General features: G+C 37.5%; 1 protein-coding gene and 1 non-coding gene across 2 annotated transcripts in view; one reads left to right on the top strand and one right to left on the bottom strand.

Annotated features, from left to right (window-relative positions):
- Znf407 (zinc finger protein 407) overlaps positions 1 to 14,083 on the top strand; it is a 410,446-nt gene that overhangs the window by 162,651 nt on the left and 233,712 nt on the right. The window contains exon 4 of the mRNA XM_036204673.1: positions 13,697 to 13,771. Coding sequence (XP_036060566.1) covers positions 13,697 to 13,771 — 75 coding nt within the window. The remainder of the gene's footprint in view (positions 1 to 13,696; positions 13,772 to 14,083) is intronic.
- LOC118595061 lies at positions 1,555 to 1,661 on the bottom strand. Its single transcript, XR_004946439.1, has one exon. It is a non-coding gene; the product is annotated as a U6 spliceosomal RNA (small nuclear RNA).

Below are 14,083 nucleotides of genomic sequence, written 5' to 3'. Positions count from 1 at the left end.
GGTCAGATCAGGCTTTCTTTCGACCATTGCCAGCAGTCTACAGAGGATGTATCATTGTGGATTTAAGGGGACCTCTCCAGCATTCTGCCTATTCCTGTTCTCATGTGGTCTTCATTTATCATGGTCTGTTATTCCTTGTTCTCCCTTTCTGTTCTTGATCCAGTAGGGATCTCCTGATCCCCTAAGCTTTCTTTCCCTCAGACCTTGCCCTTCATTACTCCCACTGTCGTCCAGGTTGTTCATGTAGATCTCATCCATTTCTCTGTCATTGGGTGATCCCTATGTCTTTCCTAGGGTTCCGTTTTCTAGGTAGCCTCCCTGGAGTTGTGTAGCAGTCTAGTCATCTTTGTTTTACATCTAGTATCCTCCTATGAGTGAGTACATACTGTGTTTGTCCTTCTGAGTCTGGGTTACCTCACTCAGGATGATTTTTTCTAGATCCATCCATTTGCCTGCAAACCTCATGATGTCATTGTTTTTCTCTGCTGAGTAGTACTCCATTGTGTGTATGTACTATATTTTCTTTATCCATTCTTCAGTTGAAGGGCATCTAGGTTGTTTCCAGGTTCTGGCTGTTACAAACAATGCTGATATGAACATAGCTGAGCAAATGCCCTTGTGGTATGATTGAGCATTCCTTGGGTATATGCCCAAGAGTGCTACAGCTGGGTCTGAGGGAGATGGATTCCCGTTAATTTTTTTAATGCTTTTGACCATGTTCTTGTGGCCTTCTATGTCTTGTTTTCCTTAGTGCTGAAGGTTTCTGGAAGTCCTCTGTTCATCTTAGAATACAGCTTCCCATTTCTTATTGAATTTAAGGTTTCTGTATATATTTTAGATGTAACTTATCGCATATATGATTTCCAAGATTTTCTTCCAGTTTGTGATTTTGTTTTCAGAAGACAAGAATTTTGACATTTTGGTATGAGTTCCATAAGTTTAGCTCATAATGAATTTTGCTTTTCTGTAATGTCCAGTGTCTGTCTTAGCCTACATTTTGTGTTTTATCTATTTTCTGTCTGTCTCCATCTTTCTCTCGTATCCTCCATCTTTTTCTTTCTGTCTTACTGCATATATTTTCATGTGAACACATGAGGGTGATGCTTTTTTGTGCATGTGTAGGAGTGAGTGTTTGCCCACTGGGCATTTGCAGATGTCAGAGGGAGATGTCAGAGCTCCTGCTCTATCATGCTTTGCCTGTGCCCTTGAAGCATAGTCTCTCACTGGGTCTAGAGCCTGGCTGCCACCTCACAGCCCCAGGGATCCTTCTGTCTCTGTCCATTGGGATGCTGTTGTTCCATACACATATCACCATTCTTGGCTTCTGTGAATGTGGGTTTGACGATCTGAACTCGAGTCTTCCTATTGACTTCACTTTGCTTCCCTGCTAGCCCATCCCTGCTAGCCCATCCCTGCTAGTCCATCCCTGCTAGCCCATCCATTTGTGTACTTGTCAGGTAGAAGGTGCACGTTACTGTTTCTTATAGTTCTTCCATTGTTTCTGTAAATCTATTGCCATTCTTTTTTTTTTTTTTTAAGATATTTTACATACCAAAGAATATGGAACACTTCACAAATTTACATGTCATCCTTGCACAGGGGCCATGCTAATCTTCTCTGTATCATTCCAATTTTAGTATATGTGCTGCCCAGGTGAGCACACTCTGGTTTCATTCTTACCTTAGGTTTTCTCTAACTAACATTTTTACCTCTGCTTTTTGGACTTTCTCTTTTTTGTTTTTTATATGCTGTTTGCAACTTGTTGAATTTCTGACTTCTTGGAGTTATTATTCACATTTGGAAATTTTTTGGCTCTTCATTTTTTCAAAATATTTCCGTTGCACCTTCTGTCTTTGGTCCTTCCAGTTTATGCTGCTTGAATTTGAGACAGCTTAGCATTTTACTGAGCAAACATTTGAGAAGAAATTCTCCATGAAGGGTTTGTTTGGGGGTGGGGGTGGTGGTAGTGGTTAAGTGCCAGTTCGTGCGTGGAGCTTAAGGCCTGCTGGTCCCATTAGGCTGAGTGTTTCCCAAATTTGAGTAAACTGCATAGCAGCTAGGGTTTTCATCATTCCACATTGCCATCCACTACGCAGGATCTTATTTCAGCCTCTACACAAAATATTAGGGAAGAAATCTGCAAAGACATGACATATAAAAGTGGAAATCTGTTTTTTGTTGTCGTTGGATTCATTGATTAGTGTTTTATTCCTTGACATAAGCACTCTTCTATATTTTAGCACCTGCAGATTTAATCAATAAGGATAAGACCAGAATTACATGCTCCAGTAGGAAGAGAGCCTTAATTTATTAATAGCAATTGTTTATTGAGAGTTACTTCATTTCTTGAAATACTTCATACTTAGGCATTTTTCATAGGTTGTTAACACTTTATAGATGTTTTCTTCTTACCATTTCTCTAAATATTCCAAGATGCTTCGCTTTCTTTTTCTTTTCATGATTACATCTCTTTATGTAGGCCAGGATGGCTTCAAACTTCTGTTTCCTCCATAGCCTCCTTCATAGATGGTGTTGTAGACATCCCACCAGGCCTAGCTTAGCTACCTTAAAATTAAGGTTATAGAAGTTTAACCCTTGTTAAATATTTATTATCTTATTTGAGAGACATACTGTTCTCCCAGTAAAATTATAAATTTCTTCTCTGTTTATTTTTATGTCATTCCATAGGTCAGTGTATAAAGTTTCCATATCTTGGAAAACTGAAATTAAGATTTACAGACAAATATGCACACTCTTGAATATCCTCTCTGTCTTGGTTCTAGGGTCTTTTTAACCCCTCCCTCTTATCTTTGTATGGTTGCTATTCTAGAATTCTACTAATACTTCATATTTAATCTTCATCATAAACCCAGGGAGCAGAGCTAATGATACTCTTGTGTAGTTGTGGGCGAGGGAGGGTGTAGCTCAGCCTCCCACGATTCTAGCCTTGATCTGAGTGCTTTCCTATTGCCTGCCCTCCCATTAGGACAACTTCAGCACAATTCCCTCATGGCATATCTATGGGTGATTTCTCATATAGAAAACACCTGGACATATATTGAACCACTGTGCCATTTTAATGATTGCATTTTCAAGTCATATTTGTAGTCTATGGGTTCCACGCCAATACCACTTCTGTTACAGAGTTTATGGAGTTACTTAATATATACATGCCACAGGTCTTTTTCATAAGTAAAATATGGTATCTGATTTAAGTGAATTGGTATATATAAAACAGCCAATATTATTTCATCTCCCTCTCTTTAAATAAGAATATAAACAAAACGCACAACAGCACCAATATGGATTTCTTTCAATCTAATTTAGGATGCAGTTAGCATTTGGAAGTCTAAAATACATTGCTAGGGTTGAGGTACAGTCATAAGAATGATAATAATTACATTTTCATGAGAGCTCTCATTAACTTGAAGCAGAATTAATTATAAAAAAATTTACTTTTTGAATATTTCTTCCTCTTTTATTTGGGTAGTATAGGACACTGTATCTATTGTACATTTTTTTTATAAACTTCCACTTGAGCTTTAATTTTTTTTAAAGATTTATTTATTTATTGTGTATACAGCCTATATGTATACCTGCAGGCCAGAAGAGGGCACCAGATCTCATTATAAATGGTTGTGAGCCACCATGTGGTTGCTGGGAATTGAACTCTGGACCTTTGGAAACGCGGGCAGTGCTCTTAACCACTGAGCCATCTCTCCAGCCCTATTGTACATATTTGTATTACAATATCTTATATTCTTGGAGGAATATTTTGACTATTGCAAGTAACATTTTGTATCTATAAGCGCACATAACACTCTGTACAGAGAGTACTTAATTTTTTGAGAAGGGTGAGGTATAATGTTTTTGTCTCTTTTTGTTACTTCATGAGATATTAAGTAAATAAAACAAAGCTTATATTAATAGGCTACCACAGTTATCCAGAAAATATAATAATTACCTTTTCAACATATACAATAATTCTGCAAAGCTGTGTGATAGTTTTTCTAAGGCATGGATGGTCTCAAAGGTCCCAAGCCAGCCCTCACTATGAGATGCCTTTCAATATCTGACCTCCTCCCTCCCATATCCTGGGATTGCTGGCATATACCAATGAACGTGGTTTATGAGATGCTCTATTTTAAAGCCATAACTTTATGCATTCTAGGCAAGTAAGTATTTGTCCAAATGAGCTATATCCCTTACCTTCTATAACATTGTTAGGGTCTATTTCACATGTGTTGGGCAGAGGAGTAGATGTGATAATTATAACCAGAAGGATGATAGAACCCCATGAAGTGTGTTAGAAGATATTTAGAAACAATGAAAGGCACAGTTGTTTTAACCTAGAAATTATTTTCTAAAGGAGTTGAAAACATCCCTTTTGGCTTTGGAATGTGAACTAAAAAAATCCCAAGTGGTTGTATGAATTTTTTCTCTATTTGCAAGATAAAATGTTGATAGAGTCATAGTATCTTGGAACTTTAAGGTTTTTTTTTTTTTCCTATTTTGCTCATTTATCATGCTTGTCAGCAGATCAAAATATGATGGGCAGATTATTCCATGAAGCTATGCTTAAACAACAAAATGGGAATATGCTTACGTACATATCGAGGGTGACTTTTACTTTTTACTGCTGTGATGAATACCACTGCCCAAAGCAAACTGGGGATTAAAGGGCTTATTTCTTCAGAGCTTCAGTTCATCAAAAGTAGAACTCTGCACAGGAACTGAAGGCTGGAATCCTGAGGCAGGGACTGAAGCAAATACCTTGAAAGAATGCTGTTTACTGGCTTACTTGCTGTAGATTCTCAGCTTACCCTCTTATATAAGCTAGATCACCTGCTTGGGGAGGAGTCACTCACAGTGGGCTGGGCCCTTCCAGATCAACCATTAATCAAGGAAATATCCCACAGGCTTGCATGCTAGCCAATCTGGTGGAGACATTTTCTTAGTTGAGGTTCCCCCTTCCCTGATGACTCCAGCTAATGTTATGTCAAGTTGACAAGAACTAACCAGCACAGAGAATGTATTTCCATTTATACAGATATATTTTCTTTCTAAATATTATATACGTTCCTAACCCCTACAATAAAAAAAAATTCTGTTCTTTTTATCTGTTGCATGGGTGGAGATTCATGTTTTAGACTGTCCTGTAAAGAGGCTCTGCTTGACGTTCAGGAAGTGAACTTTTATGTGAATATAGAAACATGCACATAAATAAAATCTCACCCAAGGCAGATAGGAAAAACACAAGAAAGTTCAGCGGTGAGGATTAGAAGTACTCAGAAATGGTTTAGAACTAATTGTAACCACTAAGTCATTAGCTAGTAGTCAGTACTGGCTGGAAAGATGGCTCAGGGTTAAGAGCACTGGCTGCACATGTAGAGGACCCAAGTTTGGTTCTCAGCCCACCTGGTGGCTGACAGTGGTCTCTAACTCTAGTACTGAATGCATGTATACTTACATAGATGTAGGCAAAGCATTCATACACATAAACGTGATGTAAAATTGAAATTTTTCTTTTGGTACAGAAAGTTTTAGGAAATAGTACATTCATACTTAGCTGAAGCTTTTTGTGCTGTAGATGAAGCAGGAGCTATCTACAGTAACATGTTTGCACACTTTTTCATTCTTTAGATGAAGCAGGATATATCTGCAGAATCGTGTTTGCACACCTTTTTGTTCTGTAGATGAAGCAGGATGTAGCTGCAGCATCGTGTTTGCACACCTTTCTAGACCTTGGGAACAAATCTTTCCTCTTACTGTCTTCAGCTTCTCATGCATCCAGGCTCCATCATCACCTTCAGGAAACTCCTAGGGCTTTCTCCCGATGTCCCTTTCAGTGTCTTGGGTTTTAGGCACACTTTTTTAACCTCTCCTTTAACCTGTCTTTAAGATCACAATACAAATTTCCTGCTGTCAGTTGAATCTGCAATCTTATTTCTCTATGCCACATAATCAGGTATATCCCCTGGTGTCTGAATAAAGGATGTGAGTACTACCAGGAGCTATTATTCTGGTGATAGTGCAGTCATTAGTAGAAATGAACATTAACCACCACCACAACAAAAATTCTGTAGTTTGTCTATCTTAAGCAAGTACATTAGTACAAATTGAAATTATAAAAATAGTATAAAATACTGTTCACTTAAGGTTATTTTCAGAATACTTATACCTGTTTAATAAAAAAGATATATTCTACAAAATAGAAAAAAGTGATATGTACCTCCAAAGTCAAATAACATCATGTTAAATATATTTCTTAATATTTTGAATTATTGTGAGAAAATGGATAATGATGAGTGTCTTTAAGAACCATTATTTGATGTTTTGTTCATATTTTTATTTTTAGCCATGGGGGTTTATTTTGGGAATAAATTGGTCTGTTTCATGTTCTATATCATGAATATATTTAATGATGGAAATTAAGTTGCTTAGTTTGCCCTAATTTTGCACACACAGTTTGTTGCTTTTTATTGAGCAGTGCTGTTGGTCAGGGGAAGGGAAATCCCTCAGATTCTGAATTGTCATGAGAAGCCCTGTTCTTACATCTTTGTTACTGCTGGTTCTGGGTTATATTCCTATTTCCTCTATAAATGCAGTTTCACACCTTGGTCTTTTTGAGCACTTGTGTTACTTTCCCGTCTAGACTGGAAACGTGTATTCCATGTAGAGGGTCATAATTGTTCTTGTATTCTTTCTTCTTTTCCATCACTTCTCTTTGAATATAGAATCACCATGTGTTAATTTGTTCCTTGTTTTCCTATAGCAGAGGGTACTCTGGTAATTGTTATTCAGTGGTCACTATGGAGGAGGTATTGTGCTATGTAACTTTTTTTTTCAATCTCATTTATATAAGATAAGTATAATTATCTGCACACTCTAAATTAAGAACCAGAATATTTTAGTATGATTGTAAAACTTGTTCAGGCTCACCTGTGTGGTAATAGTAGAGTTAGAGTCTTAGCTATTACCACAGAGATTTAATTATAGTTCTCTAGCACGTGAACTGTTTAAATCAAGTCCTGTAGGATTCCTAATTTCCCATTTCATGGGGCTTTTCCCCAGCATTGCTGAGGTATGAAAATTTTGTCTTTTCAAATTCTCTTGTTATTTCTAATCTCCAAATCAATAGTATAAAAGACTGAGGCTATAGGGCTCATTACATCCCCAGAGCAGTGCCATTTAAGAACACCCACAGGAACCTCATTTACCTCCTTTTTCATGCAAAGGCACAGGAAAGGCCCACCTGTAAGGAACAGTTCTAGCCAAAATCAAGCCTTCTTTGATTCTGGGCTTACCAGCTTCACACACACCATGAACAGCAAGCTTACTGGATCGTACACTAGGATACCCATTTTCTAGATAATGCTTTGTAAGTCTGTTGATTCTGCACACTGCTGTGTATGCCATGCCAGTGATAGTGAATGGTGCAGGGAGTTTAAGAAATGCATATCTTCTCTGCCTGGACTTCCAGTGTTCAACAGCAAGTGCAGGACATTGAGTAAGGTGGAAGTTTTACTCTTCACACGTGTGTTGTGTGACAGCATTCTTTCTTCCTTGCTGTTTCATAGTTTTGAGATGCTTTATTTTTGTTCCTCTGTCCTTTAGGGGCCCATAGTATGAGCAGAAGTGGGTGTGTGAATTGTTCTTTAGGTAAGTGATTTTCACATTGGAGTGTTCCCTGAGGTGGCTTATTGGAGAAATTCCTAGGTGCTATCATGTGTGAACTGCATTTTTATTTCAGTCTTTATGCACATCACTTATGGTCAAGAGGAATGTAGGCATTTTGGAGTTAAAATTCTTTTATCTGACCACCTGTTTTCCTAGTTGAACCCAAACTATCTACTGGATTTTGTTGAGAACCATGCTAATGCCAGGGTTTAGATCTGGTACTTCTACCCTGTCTCTCATGATGCCAGCACTGAGAGGGATTTTTTTCTTTATCACAACTTTCCTAGGAAATCCTTCTTTTGCTTAAGGTCATTAGGAATTAGAGAATGCACGTAGCATCCTCAGCTATACACTGTACTAAATGGCAGAGCCAGGCTTGGCCTTCTCTGTCTTTGTGCTGGCCTTCCCCAAGCTGCCATGTTGCCCCTAGACTTGTAGTTTTTACTTAAGGGACCAATATTTCTCTGGTTAATTCACAATAACCAAAAGTAGATCCAAAAGTTTTATAGTTGTAAACACTCATTAGCCTTTCCCAGCTAGTCTCCCAGCCTGTTGTCTTTTTGATGAACATTTTATCTAGTAGAGATTAAAAAAGTCAATAATGTGGTTGTTTGATCACACCCTTTTTACTGAGGGAAACGTGTCCTCTCTCCAGCTGTTAGAGAACTGTGGGGATGGGTAAGTGCTGATGTCTCACTGGACACCAGGGGAGAGTGATGTGAGTGAGCATCAGGGTGGTGCTTGTAGTGTGGGTGAGATACAGTCTTTAAGTTTGTAAGGTCAGTTGCTTCATAATGCGTCTTTTTGTTAAGTGTGGCTTGCAGTAACTTCTTCCCCAGAAATGTCCATATCCTTTGGAAGGCCTTGCTCTCATTTGAACTTGGAAAGGTGAAGCTAGTTATTACGTATATAGAAGCAATTTCTGAAGAGTTGAAAATGATAATCCCACAAAGATAGAAAAATAGAAGTGACAGCAGGCAGCCCTCAAGAGGACATGCTGTTGCATTCTGTCTGTCTGCAGCAGAGAGCAAGAGGCTCTAGGTAGGCTCCAGGCTCCAGGTGTACATCTGTCTTTTGGTGCCTGCATTTCAGCCCCCTGCCTAACAGGCGTGTGTAAGTTACAGAAGTAAGCAAATGACAACTGCATTTTAGTTGCTTCTCATGTCTTTCTGTGCTTATGAGGCTGTATTTACTTTGATAAAGCAGATAGTCATCCAGAACCCTGAAATGAAGAGGAGAATGTTATACTGTTTGAACCTAACAGACTGATGGAAGAGATGTTTTCATAAGCTACAGTATAGGAGAACTATTTTGAAAGGAAAGTTAAAAGAAGATTTATTTTTTGAAAACTTAAAATAAGATTTATTTTTTGCCACAGTCTCTGTGAATTCATATGTGTATTAGTCTTGTGGAGTATGAAGATCCTTACTATTTTTTAAGATAATTGATTGTGTGAACAACACAGAATGAACTCAATAGAGTTTTTGTAGATTTTTTTTGTCTCATATTTTTTCCTCACTGGTCTTTGGCTTGCGTATTATAGTTTCTAAGTGTGCGTGTGTGTGTGCGTGCATGTGTATTTTTTGTGTGTGTGCTTTTTAGCTCTTTAAAAATATTCTGGTTTGTTTACTTTTTTATTTGCCTGTTTTCTAAACAGAGAGAGAAAGAAGGTATGGAGTTGGATCAGTGGGAATGTGGGGGAGATCTGAAAGGAGGTTGAGGAGGGGGAACCATGATCAGAGTATATTGTATGAATTTTCAATTAAAAAATAATACAAAAGAAAAAAAGATTTACTTTTTGAAAACTGGAGTTTAAATGTTATCACTCTATTGTACTCTTGACATCCAAATCCAGTTGAAGTGATGTGATTTCATGCATTTACAGTGATTTGTGTTAATTCCAAAGATGTGAGGAGAAAAACCACCAACCCAAATCATCAAGGCCAAATTAATTAAAGAAAGCAATGAATTAAAGCAAGCTTTTTTATTTGTGTACATAGACCATGTCCCCCTAAGGTGAGGTTCAAGATGTTAGCAGTGGGTGTGAGGAAGACAGCTTTTTATAACTCAGGTGTAGGTAGAGGGTTTTCAAATAGGGAAAATAGGTGAGATTGCAAGAGCAGAACATAAGCATAAGAAGTTAATCATAATGACCTTCTGAAACTAAGACATGTTTGCAAGGTTATTGTGACAACAGTTGGTCATTACAAGGTAGTCATAACAACCTTTTGAAGCAAAAGTAGGATTGCAAGATGGTCATTACAACTTTTTTAAACAAAGGCATGGTTGCAGTTTCTTGGGACAAGCAATACAGAGCCATTTGCAGTTAAGTTTACAGGTGGAGCATAGCCCAGTCTGTGAGAAACAGAGATTTAATCATGAACAGAATGAATCTAGTTTGCCTTTACTATAAGATGGCTTTCAAGTCTGAGATGGAAGCAGGCTGGTTCATCACTTGCAAATAAGTTGGCTAAGTATATTTTTAAAATAATTTTTTACGTGTGTGTGTGTATGTTATGTGTGTGTTGGTACATGCTTGCCACAGCCTGCTTATGAAGGTCAGAGGACAATTTATGGGAACTGGTTCTCTTTTCTAACACATAGGTTCCGGGGATTCAACACAGGTAATTGAGCTCAGCAACAATCTCTGTTATTCCTTGAGCCATCTTGCTAGTTCCCAACCCCCAAATTTTAAAGATACTTTAATTTACTTTTTTCAGATGGTCAGGGTCTTATTAGGTGATCAGCATCGACAAGGAACTTTGTACCATTATGGAGTTCATGAACAGTGGAGGCAGCTTTCTGTCTGACATGTCTCTCTAGACCTTTGGGCTGCCTTAGTGCAAACGACTCAAATTGATCTCTCTCTTTAAACCACCTTTGCTCCTTTTCAGAATTCTGTACCAGCAGCACTCAGCTTTCTTTTGTGACCTATCAGAACACACATGAATGCCATCTAGCTGTGGTTAGCATTATATATAGGGACATGCACATTTGTAGCCAGTTACTCTCTTCCTAGCTGTCCTTGCTTGTGTCATTTCAAGAGACAGTTACATGTCACCCCTCCCTCCTGGTGTGGGTGGGACATGTGTGTGGTGAAGAAGCAGATAGAGAGATAGAGACAGAGAATGAGCAGGCCCCTGTTAAAATGTTTCAATACCTAGAGTGGCTTTTCCTACAGAGTAAAAGCCAAGGCCTTTGTGTTCTCTACCACCGTGACTCTTGCCTGCCTGGTCTGCTCCATCCCGTTCTCCCCAACCTGGGCTTCATGGCACTTTTTGCCACTGTAGTCTTGTGCTGCTTCCTCACCCTATCAGATGTCTGTGGTGCCTTGGCTCTTCCTGGAACCATCACTCCTTGCTCATTTAATGGTAAGGTTCTCTCTCAGTTTCCTCCTTTTATGTTTCTTCTCCCTCTGACCATTACATGAAATGCCCTCTGTTTTCCCTTGTTGCCTGCCTTCCTCACCTAAACTTACATTTCCTTTTTTTAAATTTTTGAGCTGAGGATTGAATCCAGGGCCTTGCACTTGATAGGCAAGCACTCTACCACTGAGCTAAATCCCCAACCCCAAAACTTACATTTTCTAAGAGCAAGGACTTTTCTTTGTTTACATGTCCCACAGAGCTGTCTAGATCCATTCTTCTGTTGTGTGCCCAATAATGGTTCTTGATGAATGTATGAATGAAAAGGATACATGTGTGACTAGCAGTGTCAATGAAGGAAGAATATTGTAGGCTTTGTGCTGCGTTCCCTGTTCTTCTGTTGTAAGTATAAGTTGAAACTTCCATAAAGGGACAGAATTCACTAGACCTGTCTCATACCAAGTGAAAGTTAACATGCTGACATGGAGCTTGAGGGCCCAGAACATGGATGTTTTTTAGCAAAGCATTTCAGCTGGAACTTCTTTGGAAGGACATTTTTGTTTCTGGCTGTATCTGTGAATTATGTTAAAAACATAAAGTTGGTAGTCTATTTATGCTGTGGATGGATGATAGGCTACATTCATTCACCTGTGTCAATTGGCTTCTCTTTGGCTAGCCAGGTGTGCTTTCCATACATATTTTTAAACTCAAAATAATATTGAAAGTATTATAGTACTCATATTTTAAATAGCCAAAAAGAAAGATTTGTCATTTAAACTGGATGAGCAAATATTTTGCAGTTGAACACATTTTCCATTTTCCCTAATAGGGAGAAATCTCCTCCTGAGTTTTTAGCTATAGAAACCCTTTGCCAATTTAGAGCATGTGTTGGGTAAGACTTTCCTTCCTGTTAAGGTTTTTCTCCTATGCAGTGGAACATTTTTGCTTGGTTTTCTTTTTCAGACCTTAGCATTCTAATAAATGATTTGCTATTAAAAAAACTGCACTGTGGTTTCTGAGTTCAAATCTCTTAAATTGTACTTGGTCATGTAAATAAGCTGTGCTTTGCAACTTTGGGTTTTTAACCTTTGCTCTTTGCTATTAGCTTTATGATTTTTTAATTATTGGAAAATGGAGGACACTAGGAAAGTTATGACTTAAATGGACTCTTGTTATTACTGTATTTTTTTTCAGGAAATGAAAAATGTTATTTATTCTTTCCAAATCAAGCAGAAACAAATACAGAACATCTATGCTGTTGTTTTTTGGCTTACCACTTAATATTATCACAGTTTGATTCTTTAAATGTGATTATTATCTTTCCATTATGATGATTGATGATATGATCAGATATTCATGGTTGCAAACATCCATCGTCATAGTTGTTATTGCCTACTATATAAAACAGAATGAATGGTGTTTTCGGTGTATAGAAGTTTATTTAAATAATGAAGTAAAAATCATTTAAAATGCAAATATATAAATTTTCTCCCTCCATACTTTCATAATAGTATATGAAAATAAACAAATATATGATTTTTCAAAAAGTAGGTTTTGTGATTCCAGAGACTCTCTTACTTTTGCTTTTCTGAGAGCCTGCAGGACTCCACATTCTTCACACTGCCCATTTGTGCAAACATGTCCAGATGAATCCAGTGTTTAATGTTAAGAATCTTATAACATGCCAATTTGATTTGTAGCCTTTCATATCATAGAATGCTAATTAAAATCATATTTTTGCATGTGTCATGCCTTTCATGTACATATGCAAATAGATTCAGTTGCCTTTTAGCTATTAGTAATTAACTTTATGAAGGACAGCTGTAATACATAATTAACAAAAATGTTTGCAAGCCCTTTACACTCAAAGTTACAACAGTAACACCCCCCGACACACACACACACACTCCTCAAATTAGCCATTTTTGTGTGATCTTCAGAATGAAATCTGGTGCTGTAGAGAGTCATACAATCAATGTGGTGCTGTGTGGAAGGATGGTCCATTCCATACATATGCTTATAAGTTTATCTGTTTCTAAATTAAGTTAGTGAGTCAGGAGATACTCTTGTTTGTTCCACCTATGTTGATATTTTCTTGGCACAAAAGCACATTTGTGTATGTGTGTGTGTGCATGCTGTAGATATAGTAAACACTTATCTCATCTAAAAAAAACCTCTCCTCCAATTACAACCGTGTTTTAAAGAAGCTTCATATAACATATTCATTTTTCCTTTTACAATCCTTTAAATATTTAATAAAATGACATTTTCTGTAGCCCATTTTATGATTGAAGTGTGAGATTATCTAGGGGGCACTGTACATTATACCATGGTACTCTTTCTCTTTCCTGCCCGCTGACAGTGGAGACAGTGACTAAAGAACTGCATTCATTATTTGGACCTTTTGCACACTGTTTGTATTCCCAAACCAGATAAGGAGTGTCTCAGTTTAGATGCAGTTATTTCTTTTGCTTCTAGTTGGGTGTGATAGCTTATACAAAGAGGCAAGCACTGTCCAGGAACTATTCGAATGAGTGTGTCCATGTTGTGCTAGTGTATGCCTATACCAGAAACATTCTTAAATGCTGTCTACAAATTTCCAGCCAATTGTCAAGATATAATTCTATAATTAATTTTCGCTTATTTTTTAGGGTTGCTTTTGTAATGAAGAAGCACTTAAATACTCACCTACTAGGCAAACATGGAGTTGGCACCCCAAAAGAAAGGTAATTTTTATTCCTTTGTAGTTTGTATTTATTAAGTACAGTTACTTTGTCTACTTTTAGTTTTGTTTAATGAAATAACTTCTCAAATTTGTATCAGTGGTTCATCTTAAATTTGTATCTTCCTTCTTGAACGCCATTTATTATGCCAACTTTTCAGAAAAATGCAATGGCATATGGTAGTTTTAAAAATCCTGTCTTGAAATACTTGAAAGGTAAACTGATGTAAAGAAAACTATAACTGGAAGGAATTGTCCCTGGTAAACAACTTCATATATGGTAAAGCACTAAACATTGGGGGGAACAACTAAATGT

This window comes from Onychomys torridus, chromosome 13 (genome assembly GCF_903995425.1).
Source record: "Onychomys torridus chromosome 13, mOncTor1.1, whole genome shotgun sequence".
Lineage (NCBI taxonomy): Eukaryota > Metazoa > Chordata > Mammalia > Rodentia > Cricetidae > Onychomys > Onychomys torridus.
The sequence above is the reverse complement of the archived record's forward strand: the minus strand, read 5'-3'. Positions and strand labels throughout refer to the sequence as shown.